Source organism: Phascolarctos cinereus, unplaced genomic scaffold (genome assembly GCF_003287225.1).
Source record: "Phascolarctos cinereus isolate Bilbo 61053 unplaced genomic scaffold, phaCin_HiC Scaffold_4;HRSCAF=312, whole genome shotgun sequence".
Classification (NCBI taxonomy): domain Eukaryota; kingdom Metazoa; phylum Chordata; class Mammalia; order Diprotodontia; family Phascolarctidae; genus Phascolarctos; species Phascolarctos cinereus.
In genome coordinates this window covers 646224998-646250903 of record NW_027555847.1, presented here as the reverse complement: position 1 = coordinate 646250903, position 25906 = coordinate 646224998, and the positions used below count along the sequence as shown (strand labels likewise).

The 25906-nt window shown below is 39.0% G+C and overlaps 1 protein-coding gene across 1 annotated transcript in view; it reads left to right on the top strand.

Annotated features, from left to right (window-relative positions):
* Positions 1–24965, top strand: part of SLC45A4 (solute carrier family 45 member 4) — a 119747-nt gene extending 94782 nt beyond the window's left edge. Inside the window, exons 4-9 of the mRNA XM_020967049.2 lie at positions 4007–4195; positions 7634–7813; positions 10198–11270; positions 13780–13879; positions 15738–15949; positions 18528–24965. Coding sequence (XP_020822708.1) covers positions 4007–4195; positions 7634–7813; positions 10198–11270; positions 13780–13879; positions 15738–15949; positions 18528–18884 — 2111 coding nt within the window. The 3' untranslated portion in view covers positions 18885–24965. The remainder of the gene's footprint in view (positions 1–4006; positions 4196–7633; positions 7814–10197; positions 11271–13779; positions 13880–15737; positions 15950–18527) is intronic.
* Positions 24966–25906: the final 941 nt, after the last annotated feature.

The following is a 25906-nucleotide window of genomic DNA, read 5'->3' as shown; positions in this document are numbered from 1 at the left end:
AGTGATTTCACATTGCCTCCAGGATAAAATGTAAATTCCCCTTGCCAACATTTAAAACTCTTCCACAATTACTGCACCTTGCAGCGGCTGGGTGGCCCAGTGGCTAGAGGGCTAGACTTGGGAGTCAGAAGGACCTAAGTTCCAATTTGGTCTCAGAGAATTAACTGGTTATGTGACCTGTGGCAAGCTTAACTTCTCTCTGCCTTAATCTAGAATAATATTATAGCACCTGCTTCCCAGGTTTTGTTGTGATGATGCAGTGCCTTGCAAACCTTACAACATCATATTAAGTCAGTGCTGCCTGCTGCTGCTGTTGCTGTCATCATTATTCCCCTTCGTGTATCCTGTCCTTCAGGCGAACCGAGGCTACTTGCTCTTCCAGTACATGACATTCTATCTCCTACCTATGTATACACTCTGTCTCCTATGCCTAGGATTATCTTCCTGCTCACATCTCTTTCTTGGAATCCCTAACTCCATTCTTAGCCTGAGCTCATGCCATCTCCTACACAAAGCATACCCAGACAGTTTCTGCACTCCCCCAAAATTTTCTATTTATTTTGTTTTTTCTTAGGTATACTTCTTACACAGATGAAAAGGTAAGCTCTTTGAGGCCAGGAACTTTTTATTTCCAGTGCCTGTCACACAGTAGGTCCTTAATAAATATTTATTAAAGTAATACTGAATTAAATCGAAAGTTTATCCAGTCCCCTCACCATCTCCATTATCCTTTTTTGGACATTTTCTTTATTTCCCTCTCAAAATGGGTCTGACAAATGAACCCAGTACTGCAGATGTTGTCTGACCAGGACAGAGTATAGTGAGACTATGCTCTGTATATTTCCGGTGTTACATTAGCTGCCTTGTTTTAATAATAATAATAATGCTTACTGTGTGCCAGACAGTCTGCTAAGTGCTTTGCAGTTATTATCTCATCCTCATCAACAACCTTGGGAGGTAGGTGCTGTTTTTATCCCCATTTTATAGATGAGGAAACTTGGGGCAGAAAGGTAAAATGACTTGCCCAGGGTCACACAGTTAGGATGTATCTGTCTGAGTTTGAACTCGAGTCTTCCTGACTCCAAGCGCTATGCTGTATCTACTGTACAACCTACCTTGTAATTCACTAAACCTCCCAGGTGTTTTTTCATGTACACTGTTAACCAGATGTGCTCTGTCATTCAGTATACACTATCACTAAGTCCATAATAAAAACTTTTCCGTATTCGAAGAAACTACCAGCGCTCTTCTAAGAGTACAGCCTGTGAAGAATTCATAGCAATAACAAGGTAGGGATCTAATTGTATTAGTCTGAAGAGAGACTGAACTGCGCAGGCCCCCTTAAAGCATCCAGGGGATTGGGTGCCTAATGATACATGTTCCCCTTCGTGTCGAGGCATCTTAATACGTGTCTGGTCAGGTTACTGTCAACATCCAAAGCACCTTTAAGGACATGAGAGAGAGAGAAGAACTACTTGCAGCCTCTAAGAGGAATGTGTGGAAGTTTTTCCCGTGGTATTATTTAAGGTTCATTATGACCTTGTGATAGTGGGGTATGTTTTTTAACAAATGACAAGCCTCCCTCCTGAGTCTGAACCTCACTGCTGAGTCTTGCCACTTCCACTCCCCTCTTACATTCCAAGAATCCTTACTACCACTACATCTAATCTAGGTTTCAACTCTTCAGTGTTCATCAGCAGGCATTTATTAAGCACCTACTACGTGCCAGTCATGAGGAAGAATTCTTCAGTTGCAAGCGTTGGCTAACTTAGATAACCTGTATTCTAGCTTGACTCCTGGCCTGTAGAGTAGCTGGCAAAATGACATGACCAATACCCAGGGTAGTGTGAATGTTCTGATCATGGTGTAAATGCTGTAGGTTCCAAAGTAAGTGTTACAAAACTGGTGACACATTTAAAGCCAGCACAGCTCAAAGTAATCCCTACTCGCATTTTTTATGTTACATTTGATGGAATGTTAACTATAGTCTTTCCATTCTTTTAAGTTTCTAATGCTTTAGTTGAAGGACAATTTAGATACTGTATTTCTGTGTGAGGAATAAGTGCTGTTATACTTGGAGGAGTTCAGAATCTACAAATATGGGGGGGGGGGGAACTAGAGTAGTACCATATAGCCTGGGAGGCAAAGCCAGACTACACATTTGGAAACAATGTGTCAAGGGCTTGGTCAGATTCACTAAATTTATTGTAGGTAGACTCCTAGAATCCGAGAGGTGAGTACCTGTTTTGTAAAATGAGTATGAGGTGCTATGGACAAAGTTCAGAGGAGACTTATCCCTATTTAAAGGCATATGTCTCCTCTACAAATTGACCAACTCACTCTACTTAAGCCCGGTAGGTTATTGGAACTGACTTGCCTCACAAAGTAGACCATTTCATTTCAAGCTTAACTAGCTAGATGAAAAAGCTGGTGTACTGACATGAGATTTTATCTAGCTTTTTCATTTGCATTCAAAAGATAAAAATATACAGTACTGTAATTGTTAGTGACAGGCTGTCTCAGGAATTGGGGTGTATGGGTGTATAGGTGTATATGTGGAGGGAGGGTTCTTAATAGTTGTAATGAACATCTACGAAATACCTACTACATGTAGCACAGGTCCAATTTTGAGAAATCATAAAATTGAAACTAAATGTTTTATTAAAATTTCAGAATATTTTTCTCTTTTCAAATAAACAGATAAGAATAGACTGGTGTACATGGTTGTTCTATAGGATAGCAAGTTACCACATTGTTATAATAGCAAGTCATTCCCCTCTACAGGAGCTTGTACTTAGTATGTATGACTCCTGTGGGTACAGCTAGAACTGGTGTATAGAATTTATTGCAAGAGACATTCTTTTTTGGTTTGGTATAAGAAAGAATAAGTAAGCAATTTGTAACAATTAGATCTTTCTCAAGAAAATAGTTTGCCTAGGGAAATAGTGAGTTCTTTGGTTAATCTGTTGTGTCTTATTAAAATGTGAGTTCTTTGAGAGTAGGGATTTTCTTTTCTGCTTGTATTCCTAAGTAGTTAATTTAATTAAGCTTTTTCCATTTATTCATTAAAGGTTGAGGAGAGGGCTAGTGGGATGACTTGAAAGGGAGTTTGGTATAGTGGGAAAAGCACTGCACTTGGAGACTTCCAAGTTCCAACTGGTAAGGTCAAGATCTTCTAATCCACGTCATACATAATCAGAGGTAGAATGAACTTAGACCTCAGCAGGAATGTAACAGGAGTATAACGTCTGTTGCGGCCTAGTTGTGCTGAGAACCCCTAAATTCAAAGGCAAGCGACAAGGGTCTTGCCTTGAATGAATTCAACTCAAGCCTTGTTTCCGTGAGAGACAAGATTTATTAAAACACCCGTTGAAGTGGGTAAGATTTTAAGAATCTACCCTATTGGCCAGATTTTAAGAATATGAGCCTTTGTAATGAGAATTGGGCCAGACTTTTAAGGAGTTGGAGTGATTTAATGGGGGCAAGATGGACACTTATGTACGGCGGTCAAGGAGTAGCCAATAGTTTGGGTGACGAGGAGGTAAAGAAGAAGGATCCAGGAGGGCCAGGTGCCCTAGGTGAACTTGGGCCACGTGGGAAAGTCTGGGGCCTTTTAGGGTCCATCATTAGTGCCCCATCACATCCATGACAGTCGTTACTCAGTTTCCATGTGAGCATTTCTGTTCCTCACGCAGCTGCCTTTGGCCATTTGTAAAATGATAATACTGTACTGCAGACAAAGGTCATTTTGAGAGTCAAGTGAGATGATTCATATAAACTGTAAAAGTACCATATGACTATATCCCATTTATTTTATTTTGAGGGGATTAGACCAAATGACATCTCAGATCCTATGACTTTTTACCAAATTCAGCATACTGCATTATGGACAATGGATGCTTAGTTTTTATTTTGGATTAATCAATCTTAGCAATAAAAACCTCCTGGGTGAGAATAAGAAGTACAGTGTATAGAGATTTTCTTACGTGTGTTTATTTCCTTACAGGTCTTCCGGAACAGTACTATAGCCTCACTTGGTTCCTTAGCCCTATCCTGGGCCTCATCTGCACTCCACTGATAGGTTCTGCTAGTGACCGATGTACACTTAGCTGGGGCCGCCGGCGGCCTTTCATTCTTGCTCTCTGCATTGGAGTTCTCTTTGGAGTTGCACTTTTCCTCAATGGTCCTGCCTTAGGTAAATATTAAGTGAATTTTCTCTTTGTTAAAAGATGCAGTTATGAAACATTCATGAAAAAGTTACTGAGCTTTAGTACTTTTCTCATACATCATGACAGTGTCTCTCAAAGGCTTGACCTTTTTCTTGAGCTAGAACTGACTTCCCTGTCTGACCTTGGTCAAGTCATGTCACCATCAACCTTCATTTTCATCATCTGTAAAATTTTTTTTCTTAATATAACATCATATGATTATGTGAAGAAAGGGCTTTGTAAACTGCAAAGCCCCTATAGAATTTTGAGCTAGTAGCAGAATTAGGATAAAATGATTCGGTCTAAATAGGGTGTGTGTGAACGTCCTTAGACTTTCAATGACTTATTTTCTTTTCATTCAGAAAGCAGGTAACTGCTTTGAATGTGTTACAGAATTCTTTGCAACAGCCACTTCTTAGTTCTTATTAATACAATGGTTACTAGCATAATATTTGCATGGTTTGCAATACATTCAGCCAGGCCCTCACATGGGAAAACTGTAGGAACCTGTTCACAGGGAAATGTTTCCTGTTGTGATCCATTTTCTTTTTAACGCATATCTAACAACACATCCTGTTTCCAGCATTATTTCAAAATTATCTTTTTTTTCCCTTCTCCCTTTCTTATGTTTCATATTGAAAAATTCCAGAACCCAGCTTAATATTTGTTTTTTTATCTAAAGGAACAGTTTCTGGAAGGATGATTCTTGCTTTGGGAACCCTTATCAAAGAGAGCTATTTAAAAATAAATGCCGTGTTTGAGGCAACACCTTTTACTGTCATGATCCTGAAACACTTTATACTCGTTGAGAGTCTCATAAAATACAGAGCTTTAAAATTTTCCTTAACTAATGCATCAACTTTATTTAGGAGTATGCAGTAAACATTTTCTTAGTGTCTTAATTAGAAATTTGGCCATTTGTAAAATTTGGCAAATTCAGTAGCAGTAGAGTTCAGTAGCAGTAACTGGGAGCTAAAAACAACCTTATGAAGTAAATAGTATAAATTCTAAAAGAATCAATTTATTTTCTTACTTCGCTGAAGCATCAGCCTCTCTCAGCTCTCTTAGTTCTCTCCTTTCTAGCCCAAATATTGTTTTTCTTAGCAGAAGCAAAATGAGAATGAATTAGCTCTGTCTTAATCTCTAGCCTTAGTCAGTTCTTTCTTTTTGTGCCCTTTCTGAACCATGTGACCCCATCTTCCCTTTTTTCTACCTAACTGCCTATTCCTTCTCAGCATCTCAGCAGAGCTGTGTCCTAGAAATGCTTTTCTATCTCTAATTGCTCTTGGTAATCGATTAGCTCTTAAGCAGATAACTTAGATCCAGCCTTCTTCTAAGCTCCAGTCCTGCATCACTAACTAGCTGCTGGGTGCCTGTACTTAAGCACTGCACAGACATCTCAAACTTAACCAATTGAAAGTGGAACTTGCTATCTTTGCCCAAAACCTTCTCCTTCTCCTAAATTTTCTGTTTTTGCCTAGGGCATCAGTGTCCTTCCAGTTTCTCAGGTTTGCCACCTCACTGTCATCTCTGACTCTTCTGGTTTCATCTCCCATATCCAAGCAGTTCCCAAGTCTTCTCCTGAAAGGGACACCAGGCTACCACTGTATCTTTCATATCTTTCTCTCTCTACTCATGTGGCTGACACCTTGATACAGACCCGTGTCACCTCTGATATCGTCTCTTACAATTGATGTCTTTGCCTTCAGTCTCTTCCCTTTTCAGCCCATCTTCCACACAGCTGACCACATGGTCTTTAAAGTACATGGGTTATGTTGTATCTCTGCTCTCAGAAAGCCCCAGGGATATCCTTTTGGTTCTAAGGTAAAGTACAGATGCTGTTTGTATTTAATATTTACATGATCTGGGTCCACCCTACATTTCTATTTCTGTATTTCACATTAACAACTTTTCTCATGCCTTGTGTTCCATTCAAGTGGGCCTACTAGGTGTTCCCAATTTATAGGACCTCTTCTCTCCTTTTTGCATAGGCAGTCTGCCCCCCATTCATGGAATGCTTCTACCTCCACCTCTGCCTCTTATAATCCAATTGCCACTCATTTTTTTCCCTAATTATCCAGTGGCTTCATCTTCCAAATTATTTTGTATATACTTGAATTTTCTTACTTGTGTGTATGTTGTCTTTCTCCTGACCCTCACCAGCCCCAGAAGAATGTCAGCTTCTTAAGGACAGGGATCATTTTCTTTCTGTCTTTGTATCCCTTGTTCTTTGTACAGTACCTTGCACAAAGTAGGTATTTGATAAAAGCTTGTTGGATTAAAATGAAAGCAGGGTACCATGGAAAGAACACTGGCTTTTTAAAAAAACATCATTTTTTTTAAAAGAACATGTTTTTAATGAATCTGCTTTTGTCCTCTCTTCTCTCTGCCTCCCTGTGGGAAAAGGCCCTGAGCTTGAGCTCTCCTGGAGACCCAGTTCTGGTGCTTCATTGCTGGGTTTCTCAGTTACTCTCAGTTACTAGCTACATAACCATCATTATCTCTGAACTTCATCTTCTTCATTGAGGGATCATCTGTAAGACATTTGGAAAGAATGGACAATGTACTTTTTTTAAAAATAAATTTTTTTATTTTTAGCTTCCAATATTCACTTCCGTAAGATAATTCCTTAAGAGTTCCAGATTTTCTCCCCATCTCTCCCCTCCCCCCATCCCAAGATAGCATGTAAATTGATACAGGCTCAACATATACATTCATGTTAAACCTGACAGTGTATTTTTAAATGTCATTTCTTCCAGTATGTTAGTTGTTGAGTGCTAAGATTCTCTGATTCTATAAAGAAGTATTGATTATAGGAATTTTGAATTTTTTTAAATTAGAATTAAGCACATGGTAACTGTGCTTTAGGCATTGAGAATGCAAGAGACATTGAAATGCAACCCTTCTCCTTTTTTTGTTCCATTACGTCATAGTTCGTGAATAATGTAGCAAAGAGCAGAGCCACTTCAGAAACTCAACAAAGAATGAAACCCTATATTTGTCACCCTTGAAAATTGGTGCTGAACTCTCCCTCCTTGATGTATTATTGCACAACTACAAAACACACTTCATGATGGTTGGAATAGTTAGAATTTCCTCTCTCTTTTGATGGAAGAAAATGGATGGAAGAAAATATTGTAATAATATTTGAGGGGCAGTGAGCATTTTTTGCAGGGGAGGAGTGAGCCTACTGGGGGTAAACATAGCCTTCCTACCAGAAGAAAATCCAATCCCAGCTACTCTCCACTCTCCCAAGAAACTGTGCCAAAGAATGCAGATACCCTTGCTCTCTGTTAAAGATGTAATCCCAGTAAGTGTTTTCTTGGCTGTTTTCCTCCTAGAGATTAACTTTTATGTTCCCTGTTCCTTGAGTTAACAAAGCCTTGAAGTTTGTTTTGATTCCTTTTCACATTTTGTCTCCCCAGGTCTGGCCCTTGGTGATGTTCAGAATAAGCATCCGATTGGGATTGTCCTCACAGTGCTTGGTGTTGTGGTCTTGGATTTCAGTGCAGATGCAACAGAAGGGCCCATCCGTGCCTACTTGTTGGATGTCGTGGACAGTGAAGAACAAGACATGGCGCTTAACATCCATGCCTTTTCAGCCGGTACAAAGCTCTTTTCTTACTTGTTATTCCAGATTTTGTAAGAGAAAGTTGTTATGTTAGAGTTAGGCAAGGGACCAAGAGGCAGGATAACTTGTATTCTCCTGAGTCACAGTCAAGAGAGACTACTCAACTTCCTAGCAAATAGGGTAAATGACTAGATGATGTCCTTCCTGAATGTTCAAAAACTGGCAAGAGATGGATATTGAAGAGTCTCAGCCCTCAAAGCCTAATGACACCAGTGTTCCTCATTTTTAGGCAGTGTCAGCAGCCCAGGGTAGTTGAAAGAGCCTTGGATTTATATTCAGAAGATCTGAATTCCATTCCTGATTCTGCCACTTAATAGTCACATGACCTTTTTTACTCCCTAGTCATTTTTGCTCAACTCTGAAATTCAGTTAAAAATAGTTGTACTTATCTGTGTCTAGAATATTAGTTCTATAGTATTAAAACCATTCAGCAATCTTGTGAAGGTCCAACAAGATAAAATAATGTAAAGCACTTGCTAACCATAAAGTAAGAAATATAAATCATTCCTTTAGAGGTTGTCTTTTAAAGCAGATTAGTAGAATCTTGACTGCTGCTTTGTGTGTTGCAGCACGGGTAGAAGCTCTCAAATGAGCAAATCGTGTCCACTTGCTAACCATAAAGTAAGAAATATAAATCATTCCTTTAGAGGTTGTCTTTTAAAGCAGATTAGTAGAATCTTGACTGCTGCTTTGTGTGTTGCAGCACGGGTAGAAGCTCTCAAATGAGCAAATCGTGTCAAAACAGTATAGAATCATGAACTTGAAAGGAACTCGGATAACATTTTTAAAATTGGGAAATTGAGAAACCAAGAGGTAAAGTGACTTTCCTAAAGGCACATGGTTAGTAGGTGGCAGAACCTTAGACTCAGGCCCAAGTATGCTCACTCCCACTCCGCCAGTGTCCAAATGAAGCACAAAGTCTTTTTTAGGTAGTATCAAATGAGCAAAGCCACAAGGTGCAGTCATTGTGAGGTGGTGAAAAGTGGAAGCAGGCTATAGGGTCATTTTCCTTCCTTATAACATGAATTATTATATATCAGAGCTGAAATTAGTTCCTTGCTCCCTTCTCACAGATAAGATATTTAGGATGTTGTGAAAAGGTCATTGAGTACATTTTAGTAATATATAGCAGTTAAATAAAAATATGTGTAGTCAGTTGAAAAAGAGAATCTTGAAGGTACTTTTTACCTATAATAGTCTGAGATTCTAAAGTGTCATATAACTAACTTTATTAAATTGAGAATTTAAGTAAAATGATGAGAAATTAAGCTGTTTCTTCTGCATATTCATAAAAAAAATCACCTCCAATAAATTTAAGGGATTCACAACATCCTGAAATGTATTTGGTGATATGGCAACTAGAATGGATGTCTTACATTGTTGTCCTACTTATGTACATTTCCAAAACATTAGAGAATAATTTTACCTCCTACAAAGAAGGGGAAAAATACCTTTATCTCTACAGTGAATAGGCTGTTTGTTTCCTTTTTAATGTTTGTTTTTCTCCAATAGTACTATGTGCTCAATTCTAAGTTAAGCGCATATTAAAACTTGACCCTTCTCAGTTGCAAGCTTAAAGACTTCCAAGCAAGAGATTTGATGCAAAATCGCTACAGTGTTTAGTCCTGAGAAGAATAAATATTAAGTTTGAAAACAATCAGTTAACTAGTTTCTGACTATGCTCTAAGTATCACTTGTATTTAAAATAGCTTTAGGGCCTAAATTGATCCAGAAAAGCCATGACAGTTGGCCTATAGTTTAATGTTTAGTAGATAAGGTATTTCCTAAAGTTGAAATTTCTCTTTTGCCTAAATTAAAAGTTTCTCCCACCATCTGGGGTCGTTTGTCATTAAGATTTGTTCTGAGATGTTGTGAGGACTTTTTTTTAGTCTGTTTGTCACTGGAATATTATCATTACACTAGTTCCCATTTCTATAGCCTTTTGTAGTGTATGCAGCATTTTCTTAGCCACAGCCCTGTGAGTCCAGTTAGTGTAAACGTTATCCCTGTTTTGCATATTGTATGTAGCTTAAACTTAAACAGATAAAATGATTTGCCCATGGTCAAAATGCTCGTAAGTAGTAGATCAAGAACGCAAAGCCATTCTTTCTCACTCTTTGTCTATTGTTCTTTCTACTATACTGTGTTGCCTCTATTGGAAGTTTCCCCATATCCAAAAACAAAGATTCTGCAAGCTCTCAGTAAGACATATTTGAGATTCCTGTTTAGTTCCTGACCCAAGCCCATGAATTTTCCCTCACATTTCTGCCCTCCCATTTTTACAGACCTATACATGAATTCCTTTCTCAGGCTCATAGATATTTCAAATACAATTTCATTCTTTTTTATTTTCCTCAGGTCTGGGAGGAGCAACTGGCTACGTGCTGGGAGGTTTGGATTGGACACAGACCTTCTTGGGTGTCTGGTTTAAAACCCAGTATCAAGTCCTCTTCTTCTTTGCAGCTGTCATTTTCACAGTGTCTGTAGTCCTTCACCTCTTTAGCATTGAAGAAGAACAATATTGCCCTCAGCAAGAGCGAATTGAAGAAGCAGATACTCTCTCCAGCGGCAAATTTAGCAGCAGCCTCCCCCCACTCAGCCGCTTGAATGTAATTAATGAGGGAGAGCCATATGGGGTTTCTATGTTTGCTGATGAAGTGCAGTCTGAGCACGAGCTCAGTATGGATTATCTTGATGTGGACATCGTAAGAAGTAAAAGTGATTCTGTACTTCACATGCCTGATGCAACATTGGAAATTGAGCCAGAGCTACTTTTCCTTCATGACATTGAACCCTCCATTTTTCAGGACTCTTCAAACCCTAACACTCCCCGAAGCACTAGCCAGGAGCTTATGAAATGCAAACGGAGCCGTTTGTCCACTCTCCTCAGGGAAAATGAAAAAGAAGATGATATGTTGCTTGATAATCACTTGAATGAAGCCAAAGTCCCAAATGGCAGTGGCTCTCCACCAAAAGATCTCATCAATGGAAACTCTAAAATGGCCTTGAAGACATCAAACACTTCAGGCTCCATTCGGAGGAGAAGGCACATGTTCTACCGCCAGGCATCTTGTACCTTTTCCTACTATGGCAAAGTGGGGTCTCACCGTTACCGTTTCCGACGAGCTAATGCCATTGTGCTGATTAAGTCATCCCGAAGCATGAATGACATCTATGATATACAGAAGAGGCATCGTCAGAGGTGTAGACAAAGGAACCAGAGTGGTGCAACCAATTCCAGTGGAGACTCAGAGAGTGAAGAAGGGGAAACTGAGACTACAGTCAAACTTCTGTGGCTGTCCATGTTGAAGATGCCTAAGGAGCTAAAGAGGCTTTGCCTGTGTCACCTTGTGACCTGGTTTTCAATCATTGCCGAAGCAGTGTTTTATACAGATTTTATGGGCCAAGTCATCTTTGAAGGTGACCCTAAGGTGAGCTAACAGAATCCATCATATATTTCAGTCTGAGGCACTTTTCAAACAATTAAACCTAACACAGCTGTTCTTAAATTTTTTGTGTGATGGTCCCCTTTAGCAGTCTAGTGAACCCTATGAATCCCTTCTCAGAATGATATTTTTTAAATGAATTAAAATAAAATTCATTAGATTTTTATAAAGGGAAACAAATTATATTGAAAGTATTATCAGTGTGTGTGTGTGTGTGTGTGAGTGTGAGTGAAGCAATTGGGGTTAGGTGACTTGCCCAGGGTCACACAGCTAGTAAGTGTCAGATATCTGAAGCCAGATTTGAACTCAGGTACTCCTAACTCCATGGCTGGTAATCTGTCCACTGCACCACCTAGCTGCCCCTAAAATATTTATTTTTTTAAAGAAAGTTCACAGACCCCAGGTTAAGTACTCCTAGGCCAACATAGCATGTATATAATCATCTTCTTAGTGAATGGATGCCAAAATGCTTAAGTTTGAATTACACTAAGACTTTTGGAATACCCTGTATTTAAAAAGAACCATGTAGTTTATAGAGTAAACTTTAGCCTTTTCTTCCACTGATGCCCCAGGTTCCTGAAAGCTACTAGGAGCATAAAGTGTGGCAGGTCTTCTAAGCAAAAAAGGATTTATATATGGACCCAGCAGTGTATGGCTCTGTCATTCAAGGTCCAATTTAACAGTTTAAAAAGGCTCATCAGAAGGCCAAGGATATTATGTCAAAGGGAAGGAGAAGCCAGCAATGAAATCCTGGATTTGGGGTCAAACTACAGTGGGTATTGACAGTTGGTTTTATTGTAGCAAAAGCAATCTTAGAGCCAGTTTGTAACTTCACATTACTCAAGGAGGTAGCTAGATCCATGGTCTGATAAGTGGGAGGCTTTTCCATATCAGCTCTCCAGCTTGGATCTAGTAACTGACATTTCCCCTTAAGTGACAAATTACTGATTGCCCAGCGTTGACACTTAGATCACAGTGAGATGATCCAGAATCTAATCATTCTAAAGTCTGAGAGGTTCTGTCTCACACAGAAAGTTTTACTGCTTACAATAAGAGCTCACATTTATATAGCACTTTACAAATATCTTATATGATCCTCAGAACATCCTGAGATGCAGTACTACCATTATCTTCATTTCATGGAAGAGGAAACTGAGACCAGCAGGGGTTAATTGATTTGCCCAAGGTCAGTCAGCTAGTAAATGTCTGAAGCCAAATTTGAACTCAAGTCTTTCTGACTCCAGGGCCAACGTTATGCAGTAGTGGCACTGTGCTACCTAGCTGCTCCTAAATTAGAGAGCAATTATCTTTATAGTTAGTACAATTACTAGCTAAAAGTTTACAGTTTTGACTTAAGAGGAAATGTCCATTTTTAATGCCTCTTAATACCCAGTTCTACCTCTGCTTTTCCAGGTCCCTTTCTCAGTCCCGCATATATTTCATGCTGTTTCTCTTTCATAACTCATTTCAAAGCAAACATCAGTGACAGCTGAAAAACTTTACGGTGAAGTACTAGGAATTGACTAAAACTCAAAAAGGCCTTGTTAATATAAGCAAAGTTTCTGAGGTTGTAGCAACTATATTTCTTTTTATCCCGTTCTTCTAGAGGGGGAAAACCTTTTTAAAATGGTACCTGTAGATTCAGGGTTGATGGTTAACAACAAGGCTTGTGGTCTGGGGTACCTGGCAAGATCTTTTCCAACAATTTCCTTGGTACTGTGGAAGAGAGATACTAGGCTTGACAAGATTCTAGCTAGCCTTTTCTGCTAACCAAAATTGTAGTCTTCTCTCTCTGTACAGTAAGTTTATAGGAGAGTCAGTACCTTTTTCTATTTTTAAAAGGTTTAAAATTTTTTTTTATTTTGGAGATTGTCTTTGCATTTTATTTTGTATTTAGGGATATGGATGTTTCTGGGCATGATTATTTCGGGGGGGGAGGGGGTATTTGGCATGGAGCGTTAGACTAAGAGATAAATAACCTAGAAATGCAACTGCATGATTTGAGTCTCTGGGTCTCAGTTTCCTCAAAGGCAAAGTAAGAGAGTTGGACTGCATGATCTTCTTTCCAGTAGTTCTTTCCAACTATTAAATTTCTATTATTTTTAGTGATAAAAATACTGGGCTCCAGGAATGCTTGAGTGCAGCATTCAATGTAGACATTTGAATCTTAGGTTCACTGACTCGTCTTATGATTTTAGGCAAAACGCTTAGCCTGTCTGGCCCATTTTTTCATCTGCATAATGAGAAGAATAATCCTACTTCATAAGAAAATTCTCTAAATGCAGTGAGATACAGCTTAGTAAAGTACTTTGAAAAGTATGAAATCCTTGTTAGCATTACAAACTAGTGATTAGATTGTCACTATCATTATCACCATTCCTTTTCAAACGTAGTGTTTAATGTTAAAACGAAATGTTAAAACATAGAATACACCTTTAAGCATTATAATGCTGGAGTCTCATCCAATTAAACTCCAAATCTTTGGTTGCTGTAGGCACCTTCAAATTCTACTGCTTGGCATGCATATAATGCAGGTGTGAAGATGGGCTGTTGGGGGTTAGTCATCTATGCCTCTACTGCTGCTATTTGCTCAGGTAAGTGAATCTGCTTTTAAAGGGAACCAAGTGGGTCATGTGTGGCAATATAGTAAAAAAATGTTTATAGATTAAACTGACTCAGCACCCAGGTAACTGGAAACAGTAACGCAGAAAATACCCCCTACCTCCAATAGAATCTGTTTAGTACTTTTTTAAAGAATTCTATGAACAGCTACAATAGCAAATAGAATAAATCCAACCTTAATCTGTTGGTAAGCATTTGGATGTCATCTTAAAACTATACATAGGATATTCTATACCTATTCTTTATATGTAGGACCTGTAATCATGAAGTTGGAGTGTGAGGTCTTTGTTATTTTACCCAATACTTATTGAGTGTTCCACTGAAACCTTCCTCCAGTACCTTTGTCATGGTACAGAGGTGACAGTGGTCTTGATGGGCAAATTTCAAGCTGTGAAAAATCTACCAAGATGTAAAGACTTTGAATATAGGCATAACAGTGAAGTCTATGTTATGTCATCCGTGGACTAGCCTTACTAAGTTTGGACAGATGTTTCTTACCTGAAGATTGGGCACCAAGTAATGTCAGGAAGTGAGGGGAAAGGAAAGGAGGTACTCACCACAAATGCACGAAGACTACTTATTCTAAGGTCTTGTGATCTGCATCGTTTTAGGAAAGACCTATAGAGATGAAAGTATAGATGGTTTTAAGTATTGAATTGTGAAAACAATAGCATTTATTTGATGAGTGCCTGTTGTCCTGGGTGCTACAGTAGAGACAAAGAATGACTTGTTCCCTCTCTTCTAGGAGTTTACAATATGCAGTACTTGGGGAGATAAAACTGAAAAGTTTAAAAAAAAAAAGTCCTACAAAGTTCCCTAAGTCAGTATGTAGTTAGATCAAAGTGGACTAGAGTGATAAGAGAGAGCATCAAAGAAGAGGCCAATCCACTTTAGATAGTAGAACTAAGGGCCTGCAGAGTATAACTTATAGTGGTGGGCAGTAAGCAGTACGTCTGTAGGCAGAGAGGAGACAGAAGTCGTGTTTTGGACTAGTGAATTGTCTGGTGTACCTGGAGCGGAAGACTTTTTATAGGGGAGAAGGAGGGGATGAGGTTTGAAAAGCTAGAGGATAGGCTTAGCTAAGATAAAAAGTTTATATTTTATTCTGCAAATATTTGAGCTATTGAGAATTTTTGACAAGGGAAGAAACTTGGTTGATGTATGTCAGCAATATTAATCCAGTGTTATTGTATGGAAAAGGAATAAATGAAAGCAGAGAAACCAGTTGGGCTGCTGTCATAATCTAGGCAATAAGGCCTTATAATCAGGTGATGGTGGTGGGAAGGAAAGGAAGGGGCCAGATTGGGTAGACATCACAATAGATGAGAGCCTGAAATGATTCCAGGATTTAAAAGCCTGATTGAAATGGTGCCACTGAATGAAATAGTTTAGTCAGAAGGGAAGCTGGCTCTATAGAGAGTGTGAGTTCAACTTTAAGGCTGATGAGCTTGAGCTGATAGTAGGAGATAGCACTATGAATTTAGACAGAAAGAACTATGTGTGTTTTAGTGTGTCCTTATCTGCCTAGAGCTGAGAACAAGTCAGATCTCAAAATGACATAGGAGAGTCATCAATCCAGAAAGGACAGCTGAAGCTTTGAGAGTGAAAGTTTTCCAGTAGAAAGTGTAGTAAGATTATTTCTTGTCACAAATATATTTGGTAAAACTGAATTTTCTTTTAGAAAAGTAGCCTCAGTGTAAAACTTTTCATCAGTATTATTTTCATCAGTATTGTCCTGGAGAATAGGGGGACCAAAAGAATCAGTGATTAAATGTTGTGTACAGTCTTGTTCACTGGATTTTTGAACATAGATTTTTGTATTCTTTTCAGCCCTGTTACAGAAGTATTTGGACAACTATGACCTTAGTATAAGGGTGATTTACATCCTAGGAACTCTGGGTTTTTCGATTGGTACTGCAGTGATGGCCATTTTCTCCAACATCTACGTCGCTATGATAATGATCAGCACTATGGGCATCGTGTCAATGAGCATATCCTACTGTCCCTATGTACTCTTAGGACAATATCATGAGATTAAAGAGGTGCGTGCAAAGCCTACTCCTCAGACTATTAAATAGTACATATCTATGTTATAATGGGGAATACATATTAGTGATAATGTCAGCTCTTCCACCTATATACTCTAGGTAGATTTCCCTAACTACCAGGATGTTTTTGAACTGAAACGATTGTTTCCATTGCTCTTAGTTCTCAGATAAGCTTAGAATTCTGATGTTGTAGCTGAAAAGGGATCATGTAGTTCAATCTCTTTACTTTTACACATGAGGAAAGAGGTTGGGTGATTTGGCCAAGGATATGCCAGTAGTCAGAGCATAGCGAGGACTTGAATCAGGTACCAGAACTAACCCCTTGTGCATGCTTATCTTTTTTCCTTTCCTTTCCTGTAAATGCTGCATCAATCATTTTCTTTCTCATGTCTTCAGTATCTCCCTCTTCTAACTTCTTTCTCGTACCCTATAAACATGCTTATCCTAAAACAAGCATATGTGCAAATCATGCCTTGACTCAGCCATTCCCTCAAGCCATCACTCTCTTTCCAGACTTTCCTTTGACTTTTAAACAGAATAGTCTCACTTTACACTTTCCCTAGGTCTCAGATTCTCCATTCATTCTCTCCACTTCCTTACTTCTCATTCCTCAGGCTTTTGCAATCCAGTTTCTATCTTTACCACTTAAAATTAAAACTAATGGCCTTTTGAAGGAGCTCATCTTCCTTGACTTTTTTTCTTCTTGCCAGTCACCAAATACTGTTTATTTTTGTGATGTATTTCTCTTTTGTTAAATATTTTCCAATTACATATTTATAATTATACTTGAACATTCACTTTTTAAAATTTTGAGTTACAAATTCTCTCCCTCCCTCCTCCCCCACTCACAGAGAAGGCAAGCAGCATGATAACAATTGTACATGTGAAGTCATGCAAAACATTTCCATATTACCATGTTAACAAAAAACATTCTGTTATACCGAAGAAATAAAGTAAGTGAAAAAAGTATGTTTCAGTCTACTCTCAGTTTTCTCTGAAATCTCCAGATTTCTCTCTCTGGATATAGATAGAATTTTTTATCACAAGTCATTTGGAATTGTCTTGGATCATTGCATTGAAGTCTTTCGCAGTTGATCATCATTACAATATTGCTATTAACTGTGTTCACTTCACTTTGTATCAATTCATATAAGTCTTCCCAGGTTTTCTGAAACCATCCTGTTCATCATTTCTTATAGTGTATCCATCCATCACAATTTGTGCAGCCATTTCCCAATTGATTGGCATCCTATCAGTTTCCATTTCTTTGCCACTGCAGAAAGAACTACTATAAATATGTTTGTACATGTAAGTCCTTTTCCTTGTTCTTTCATCTCTTTGGGATTCAGACCTAGTACTTGTATTGCTAGGCTTAACTCTCTTTAGTATTCACTGCTATACCCCATCAGAACAGAACCCTGTCTTTGTTGTCTCTTAATCTTCCATGACACTGCCCTCTCATGGGTCTCCTCCCACATCTCTCTCTTTTCCTTCTTTATCTTTTCCTGACTTCTTATCATCTGTCCCTTACACAAGGCTTTGTCCTTGGGCCCTCTTCTTGCTGCATCTTCTACCGTGGTGATCTTACAAGTCCCAATGTTTCAGTTATATCAATGCAGATGACTCTCAAATCTATACCTCTACCCTCAGATTTTCCATATAGCTCCAGTACTAGATTTCAGGCTACCTACTAAATAAATATCTTTATCTATGATATCACATGAACAAATAGTATGTCATCCCAGAATTTGCTATTCTTCTCTGTTAAATTCTCTATTTCTGTGGATGTTGGAAGAGATCTCAGTGGCCATCTAGTCCAACCCATCCCCCGCCAAACAAATCCTTATTATGACCAGCCCCCTTTTCAGACAGATTGATGTCCAGTCATTTCTTCCTCATTTTGTACTTGTGAAATTGAATTCTAGAGTCCCTATGTACATTAATCCTACTAACATTTGCTTTGAGTCCTGTGATGCCCCTCTCCATTCTCAAGGTCTTTCATATATCATTTGACTATTATTAAGGTGACTTGAGTTTTTGAAGGAATGTTAAGGATTCTCTTACTATGCCTTATATCTTTGATATCAACGGCCCTTTAGCCATTTTTATTCCTATCCAGAGGTGATCCATCTTGTTTAGGGTTTTAAAAAAACAAACAAACCCAGAAATGCACCCCCCCTCCCCCCAAAAATGAGGCGTTGTGCCTTCTGCTTCTCCTTGGGGTTCTTCTAGGGCTCTGAAGCCAATTCTGTGTCCTTGCCATCCTTCTGGATGAAATATGAAATATGAAATCTTGCTATTTTTCGTAGCAGTTTGGCTGGGTCTCTCCTCCATGATTTCATTTGTTATTGTAGCATGATCATTTCTGTGTATTTCTTCCCTTCATCCTCCTACCTCCTTCCCCCCCCACCCCCAATAGTATGTGTAAGCATCATTACAGCAGGGTATGTGTCATATCTGTTCTATTCCTAGCGTTGGGCTCTGCATAATAAAAGTGCTTAATAAATGTTTGCCTAATGGGTAAAAGTCTTTTCCAAATCTTATCTGTCCTCATCTTTTTTTTCCCTTGCAGTACGTGCAACATAGCCCTGGAAATTCAAGGCGTGGATTTGGCATTGACTGTGCAATCCTCTCCTGTCAGGTTTATATTTCCCAAATCCTTGTAGCCTCTGCGCTTGGTGGAGTGGTGGAAGCAGTGGGTACTGTCCGTGTTATTCCAATGGTGGCATCTGTGGGATCATTCTTGGGCTTCTTGTCAGCAACGTTCCTGGTGATTTACCCTGACTGTGAAGAATCCAAGGAAGAGCATAAGGGACTGTCTTCTCGCCACCCAGCTGGGAGTGGCAACACCGAGGAGAAACCCAGTGTTTTAAAGCTCTTTCGGAAAGAGGAGTCCCAAGTCTCAGTAGAGAGCGAGTCAGTCATCTGAATCTACCGTTCTGATTTTACACACATTCCAAGCAGGAACTGGGTCTGAGTGTGGAGATGGTTTTAAAGGGGGAAGGGGGAAGAAGTTACTGAACATTCTGTAATTGCTGTTGCCTGAATTATGGCATAAATAAGATTTCGTGCAAAAATGTACTCAAAATGTATTAGTCTTAGGTTAAGTTTGAACCAGTAGGCAAATGTAGGAAACTGATTGCTTTCTCCACTTTAAAAACAGAGGGAAAAAAACCAAACAGAAAAACTCCACATCACTTATAAATGCCTACACCTTTTTTCTTTTTTAATGAAGAATAAGACCTTTTGATTCCAACTATTACTCAAAATCTGCAGGTATATCATTCTGCATGTTTTTAACATGTTACTGTATAGACAACCAATTTAGAAAAAATTAAGAGATATTTTGCCTTTTTTAGATTGTAATTTCAAACAGAAAGCTATTTTGACAACTTTTATGAGATGTCATCTGAATCCCTCAGATAATACAAGTTTAACTTGAATAAGATACTTTTATCAGAAATTTTTTCCACAGACAGCTATTAGTCTGACAGCTATAGTTATTTGGTCAAATTTCACCGCATTTTTTTGGTACAACTATCATTGAATATTTTTCTTTGCAATCACATTAGAAAAAAAGCACAAAAGTGTGGTTTTCTTTCTTTAAAAACGCATTGGACATTTTCCTCAAGACTGACTGATCTAGGCCCAGGGGTTGGGGGTGGGAGATAGGGTTGGGAACATACCAAAGGTGGGAGGAGCAGCCCAGAAGGTGATCTTGTGTTTGAAATGCCCACTTGACAAGGACAGTTTGTTTTTAATGTATCATCAGAACATGCTGTGATAGGACATTAAGAGAAGACCCTGCATTTGAACTGGTGAATGTGCTGCGTCATGTCTGTCTGGGTGTAGGGGCTTGTGTGTTTGTTGTGAGGGCTTTGTTGTTTTTGTGGCACCTGATGCTGATCATCTCCGAAGCAACCATGAAGGGGCAGAGGGTGTTCTCCTGTTATAAGCCAGCTTCATAGAATGGGGGACAGCCCTCTGGGGAAGGGAGGGTGGGGATTTTTTTTTTAATTGCACTTTTTATCATCTTGAACCTTTTGTTGGGGAAATCATGCGAGCTGAGTTTGAAGGCCTAGCACCACTACAACAACATGAAGATTTGCGTGGGATTGTCTCGTGATAACAGCATCCACGTCCAAGGTGGCCTTGCACCTTTACGGGGAAAAAAGAAATGGATATCGGTGAGCACGTGTGCCTTGCCTGCTGCTGGATGGGTGAGCAGTTGCACCTGCTGCAGCTCTGGGGCCTCTGTTGACCTCTCAGCCAGGGAATCCATCCTGGAAATGGGACTTTCTTAGGCGACTTTATGGGTGTGGGTTTTTTTCCTCTAGAACAAAAGGAAAGACTGCTCTGTTTTCTACATTTAAGAAACCTTTAGTATTTCCAGTTTTCACATACAAGCAAAACTCAGAATGGGGGTAAAGTAGAAAATGCAGCTGCTATTGGAAACTTCTCTCCAGCCACAGTTTCTCTGACAGTGAGGAAGCTCTCCTGCTCTTTCTTGTTAGTAGTGGCCATGATGAGCAAGCACATGGATTTCAGGGAAGAGAGCCGGGAGCCTGCTGCCGCTTAAACTGATCAATTAAGACATTGTGGTACTGCTGCCTCGAAGTGGTTCTTTTTAAAATAAAGTACTTTAAGATGCATGTGAATCATGCTGCAATATGATCATTCAAAAGCAGATGTATATTTCAAGATAAAACTGAGAAGTTTTTAAAATAAATTACTTGAATTTTCAGTGTATATAAGAGAATGAATATGTTTTAATGTACTGATCTAATCTACATTCTTGCCAGTGTCTGTACAAGTTGCTGATGGGAGTATGTTTCTTTTGTTTGTTTGTTCTTAATAACTTTCTCAGTCTGTGTTCATTTAAGTTAGACTCCCATCAGAAACAAACGTACTGTGTTAAGTTGCTGGAATTTCCTAGCTCACAAGGACACCAAATTGCACAGGACTTTTTCCAAGTCTCAAATGTTGCTTGACTGTTGTCTACACTTTTGTGTTTTGTCTTTTGTTTTTCATTTAGAACCATATGTGTATGTGAATTTTTTGCTCAGACAAAAAACCGACAGTACTACTGAAGGCATTTACAACCTTGCTGCAAACCATGCAGTTTGTCTGAAGTACCCTAGCTACCCTTCAGGGAGCAGGCTTCTCTATCACCTTTCGCTCACTGGAACAGGTGCTGTAGACAGGGAGGCCAAGTTGTAATACATGACTCACTTCATATCACTTTACAGCTGTAAAATACTGTTTGTCAGGACTTTTGACTCTTGTTCTGGAGGATCGTGCTCAGGTAGCTAAAGGCTTATTGATCCACTTAGAGGTGCTGCCCTTCTAACAATTCAGAAAATGGATGAAGGAGAGATTAGAATGAGAACACAATCAGTATGTTTATGTCTTTGATACGTCTTCAGTTTTTTTAATGAATTAGATGGACCTTTGCTTTCCAGAGCCCTGGTGCCTGTAGAGTATTTCATTTCGCTGTTTGCAAATATGATACTTGTTGTGGCAGGCAACTTACGGAATACCAAGGGTGAACTGTATTGGTTCGTAGACAGGGAGGAAAACTGGGTACAAAAATCCTAGATTTCAGTTTTGTTTCCTGCCAATAGGTAGTTTCCACAGGGCTGTTAACCTAAAGGATGGTGGCCACCTTATATCCATGTCTTGACCTTTGACAGTCAAGCCTTCACCCAGACCATGGTCTTTTAAATAGAACAAAGGCAAAAAACTAGCATGTTCAGATTTTAAGGTCTTCTACAAGTAACTTGCATTTTGATTAACATCTTTTTACAGAAGAATATTCATGGGAAAAGTTTTCTAAATGTGCACTTAGTCACTGTCAGTATGTGCAGGTTTTTGTTTTTGTTTTGTTTTGGTAACATGGGCAGAAGGAAATTACTGCACACTTTGGTAGAACTTTTAAGCTATAACTTTTTCAGATGATTTGCAACCAAAGTATTTAGTACTATGTAGGCTAACTGGTTTCTACATCAGAAACAAGGAGGGAAATGCCTTGCAGTTTGAGCTCAAAAAGATTATGGTAACTGTTGAAGCTCTGCAGCTTAGCTTTCAGGGAGACAGACACATTAACTAACATTACCTTGGTTCCCCTTCTATTCTCCCCTCTTCTTCATGCCTGGGATATAGGGGATAAGTGTCCTCTCACTTCCTAAGGATGTTGGGGAATCCTTTTGTCTCTCATCCCCTCAGTGGTAGTCAAATCACTTAAAAGTACTGTTGAATCTAATAGAGTATAATCACCTTGTGTCTTAAGAAGTGCTGGGAGAAAGGAGGTTAGCATTTTTCCACAGCAGATTTGTAAACTGCCTGAGTGAGGACGTTCTCTATTTTATATAAATATATCCTAAAATTACACTTCAGATAAAATATGTATTGTAGCAGATTTGAGCGTTAGTCGTTAATGGTAGAGGTGATTTTCCTTCCCTTAAAAAGGTCTCTGTATACTATTAATTTAGAAGAAGAGATTTTATTTCTGTATCAGTAAATCTGATTTGACTGTTACTGTACTTTTTGAAAGGTTCAAGTAGCTTAACATAAGCCCTCTGTACTGTGCACTGGGTAAAACACTTGGTTTAGCCAGCATCTGGCCTAGTGTTTTATGAAGACTCTGGTGGCTGAAGAACACATTGAGAGTTAAGCAGGGTGCCCAGAAAAAAAGTATTTTAGCCACCAGAATGAAATTTCTCTGACTTGTTTCTTTCACTGGCTTGACACCTATGCATTAGAAATACTCATTTCCAAAATACATTAGCATTTGTCAGATTTAGAGATGAAGGCCTTTTTCTTCCCTCTCATCCTATAATGGAAAGAGATAAGAAGAACGGGGGTGGGGTGGGGGGTGGAAGTATCCATTAGAGTCATGGGTTTGAGGTCTTAAGTCCTTGGACCTTGCCTGTGCCCCCCTTTTGCACTGGCATCCTGTTCCAAAGGGTCAAGTTTCAAAGTTTGACCACCGGAGTCTGAGAATTCTGTTAACCTATGTGGTTTCTTAGCTGAAGCAGGAAAAAAGTTAGTCTTCTGAATACGTTCTTCAGCAATATTTTGTGTTAGCCTTTTCAGGTGACTAGTTGTGCTAACAGAAAGACACTTAATATCAGTCTGCTGGTGTTAAAGAACAAAGGAATGATGAATAAAGAGGGGTTTTCATCTTGGTTTGAATCCCTCTGGTCATTAGGCCTAGTTGCCCTCTATGGTAGCACCCAAGGGCCAAGGAGGAGAAGGTGGTGGGTGGTACTCTTCTACATTGTCCTGGTTAATTTGATGGGGACATTTCCCCTCTATACCTATTCCTCTTGCTTTGAGACATAGTTGGTTGTTTATAGCAGTCCTTTAAAAGATCCTTCTTTTTAAAAAAAAGTAAAGGGTTAGCTATTGTTAGGACCACATTCCCAATAGGTCTCTCCATATTATATTCCCTGATATGTTGTGTGTTTTCCAGTATTTTTTCCCCTAGACTGAGTAGACTAGTCTCCTTAGGTACAAAATAGATTAAAGAGCAGCAAAGTGAATGCTAACTTCAGAATGTTCATCTTTAGCTTGGAAAGTCTCTCAAGGACAAGTCTCTTGCCAACCAGTCCCACTACCAAACAAGTGAAAAGAGCACCAAATATTGCATGAGACAGATCCCTGGAACAGTGTGTTTGTATGTATGTATGTATATATGTGTGTGTGTGTGTGTGTGTATCTGTGGGAAAAAAAATACCAAATTACTAACTTTTGGAAGACACCTTCTATCTATTTTGTGTCTGTATTTGATCCACCAAACTGTTATCTGCTAAGGGATCTTCCCCTGAAAGTGAGCTGGCCAGAGCATATGTGATTTCCATGTTACATTGGGACAATAGTGCTTCCTTCTGATGAAGTGCAGTATTTTAGCACTGGGTGAGGTAGAATGCTACTGGGGAAGCTTTCCTCAGAAAGTCTTTTCTTCCTCTTTTAGTGTTTAGGACACCAGTGGTGATCCCTGCTACTCCCAAGTGAGACAATCCAAAATTATATTTAAAAAACAAACCTTTTGTTACCTAAATTTTCTTTACCTCTGTTTGCTTTTCTCTGTACAAAAAGTCAAAATTTTTCAATGCCCAATGCATCAGAGGAACAGCCAGTAAAAAGCCATCCTCTGTTTTTCTCCAGGCCTAAAAGCCTGGACTGAATTCTTCATTTATGGACGATGAGTATGGTTGTCAGTGTTATACCATCCTGGTATATTCAAACACCCGAACCAAAGTTCAAGACTCATTCACAGGGCCAGAGAGGGCCTACTAACCAGTCAAAGACTGTCATTCCCACTTGCTTTGTGCCAGCCAAAGTTCCCAAATAACATTTGGGAAGCTCTTCCAACTGATGATAGATTTTTGTTTTATTTTGTCCTCTCTCGGGCACAGGGCCCATCACCCTTCTCAAGGAGCTCTCTTGTCCCACTAATGTTTTCAAATAGAATTAGTTCTTCCTTGTGTAACATGGAAATGGGTGTTCTCCTGGGAGCTTGTTTAAATGCCTCATGTCAATGGAAAAGCTGCATATAGGCATCTCATAACAGAAATATTTAGTTCCGTTGTGAACTGGTGGTAATGACAACTACTTTTATCAACTTATTAAGTTGGGGCACTATACTAGCTCTTGCTGAGTTTAGCAATGTTATATGTGTGTGTTAAACACATAATGTTGTTAAGTTTTATGAGGAAAAAGGGATTAAAAAGCAAAGTAATGTCACAGATGACGGATTTTTTTTTTTAGTGCATCAATGGCACAATGTTGCATTTATTTCTATGCTGTTGAGCTTTTGGGGGATTTATTTTTTAAGGTAAAAGATTTGTTGCATGACCGACTGTTTTTACTGTTCTGCACTTTCTGTTTGTATTATCTAATTTCATTTATGAATAGAAGGGGAGTGGATTTAGACATACACTCCACATGTGTCCCAGTCCGTTATTCTGTAGTTGAATCTTAATAAACATTTCAGTAAGTTTATGAACTCAGTGTGTGTCCTTTCCATCTTCACAAGTAACATGAAGAAAGTTGCAGTGGTACTTTGACCTTTTAGGGAAGTACTTCCTTATCCCTTCTAGCCCTTCCGTGACACCTAGCTTTCCTGCCCTGCTCCTGTTATCCCCTGACACAAGTACCCAAACTTCAAGGTTCATCTCAGGTGTTAAGTACTCCAAGAAGGCTTTCCTGACTAAAATGCACCCCTCCCACTGAAACCAGAGTGGTTTTCTCTCTTGATCCTCAAAGCACTTTGTTGTCAATTAGGTTAAGTTTGTAAAAGTAACTCTTTTAGAAGACCTGGGTTCCAATCACTTCACCTTTCTGGGCCTTATCTAAAATCAGAGGTTTTAATTAGAATCAAATTTAGATTTTTTTTTAATTTATCAACAATCACTTCCATAATCTTTTGAGTTTTAAATTTTTCTCCCCCTCCCTTCCTAAGACGGTGCACAATCTGATATAGGCTCTACATATACATTCCTATTAAACATTTTCACATTAGTGATGTTGTAAGAATTAGAGCCAATAGGAGGAACCACCAGAAAGAGGGAAAAAAAACACAATAGAAGAAAAGAAATAGCAAACAGTGTGCTTTGACCTGCATTCAGACTCTTTTTTGGGATGTAGATAGCATTTTCCATCATGAGGCCTTTGGAGATGTCTTAGATCCTTGCGTTGCTGAGAAGAGCTAAGTCTATCAATGTTAGTCATCACATGATATGGTTGTTCTGGTTCTGCTCACTTCACTCAGCATCAGACTAATAGGTCCTTCCAGGTTTTTCTGAAGTCAGCCTATTCATCATTTCTTATAGCACAATAGTATTCCATTACATTGATATACCACAACTTGTTCAGCCATTCCCCAATTGATAGGCATCCTCTCAATCTCCAGTTCTTTGCCACCACAAAGAGAACTGGTATAAATAT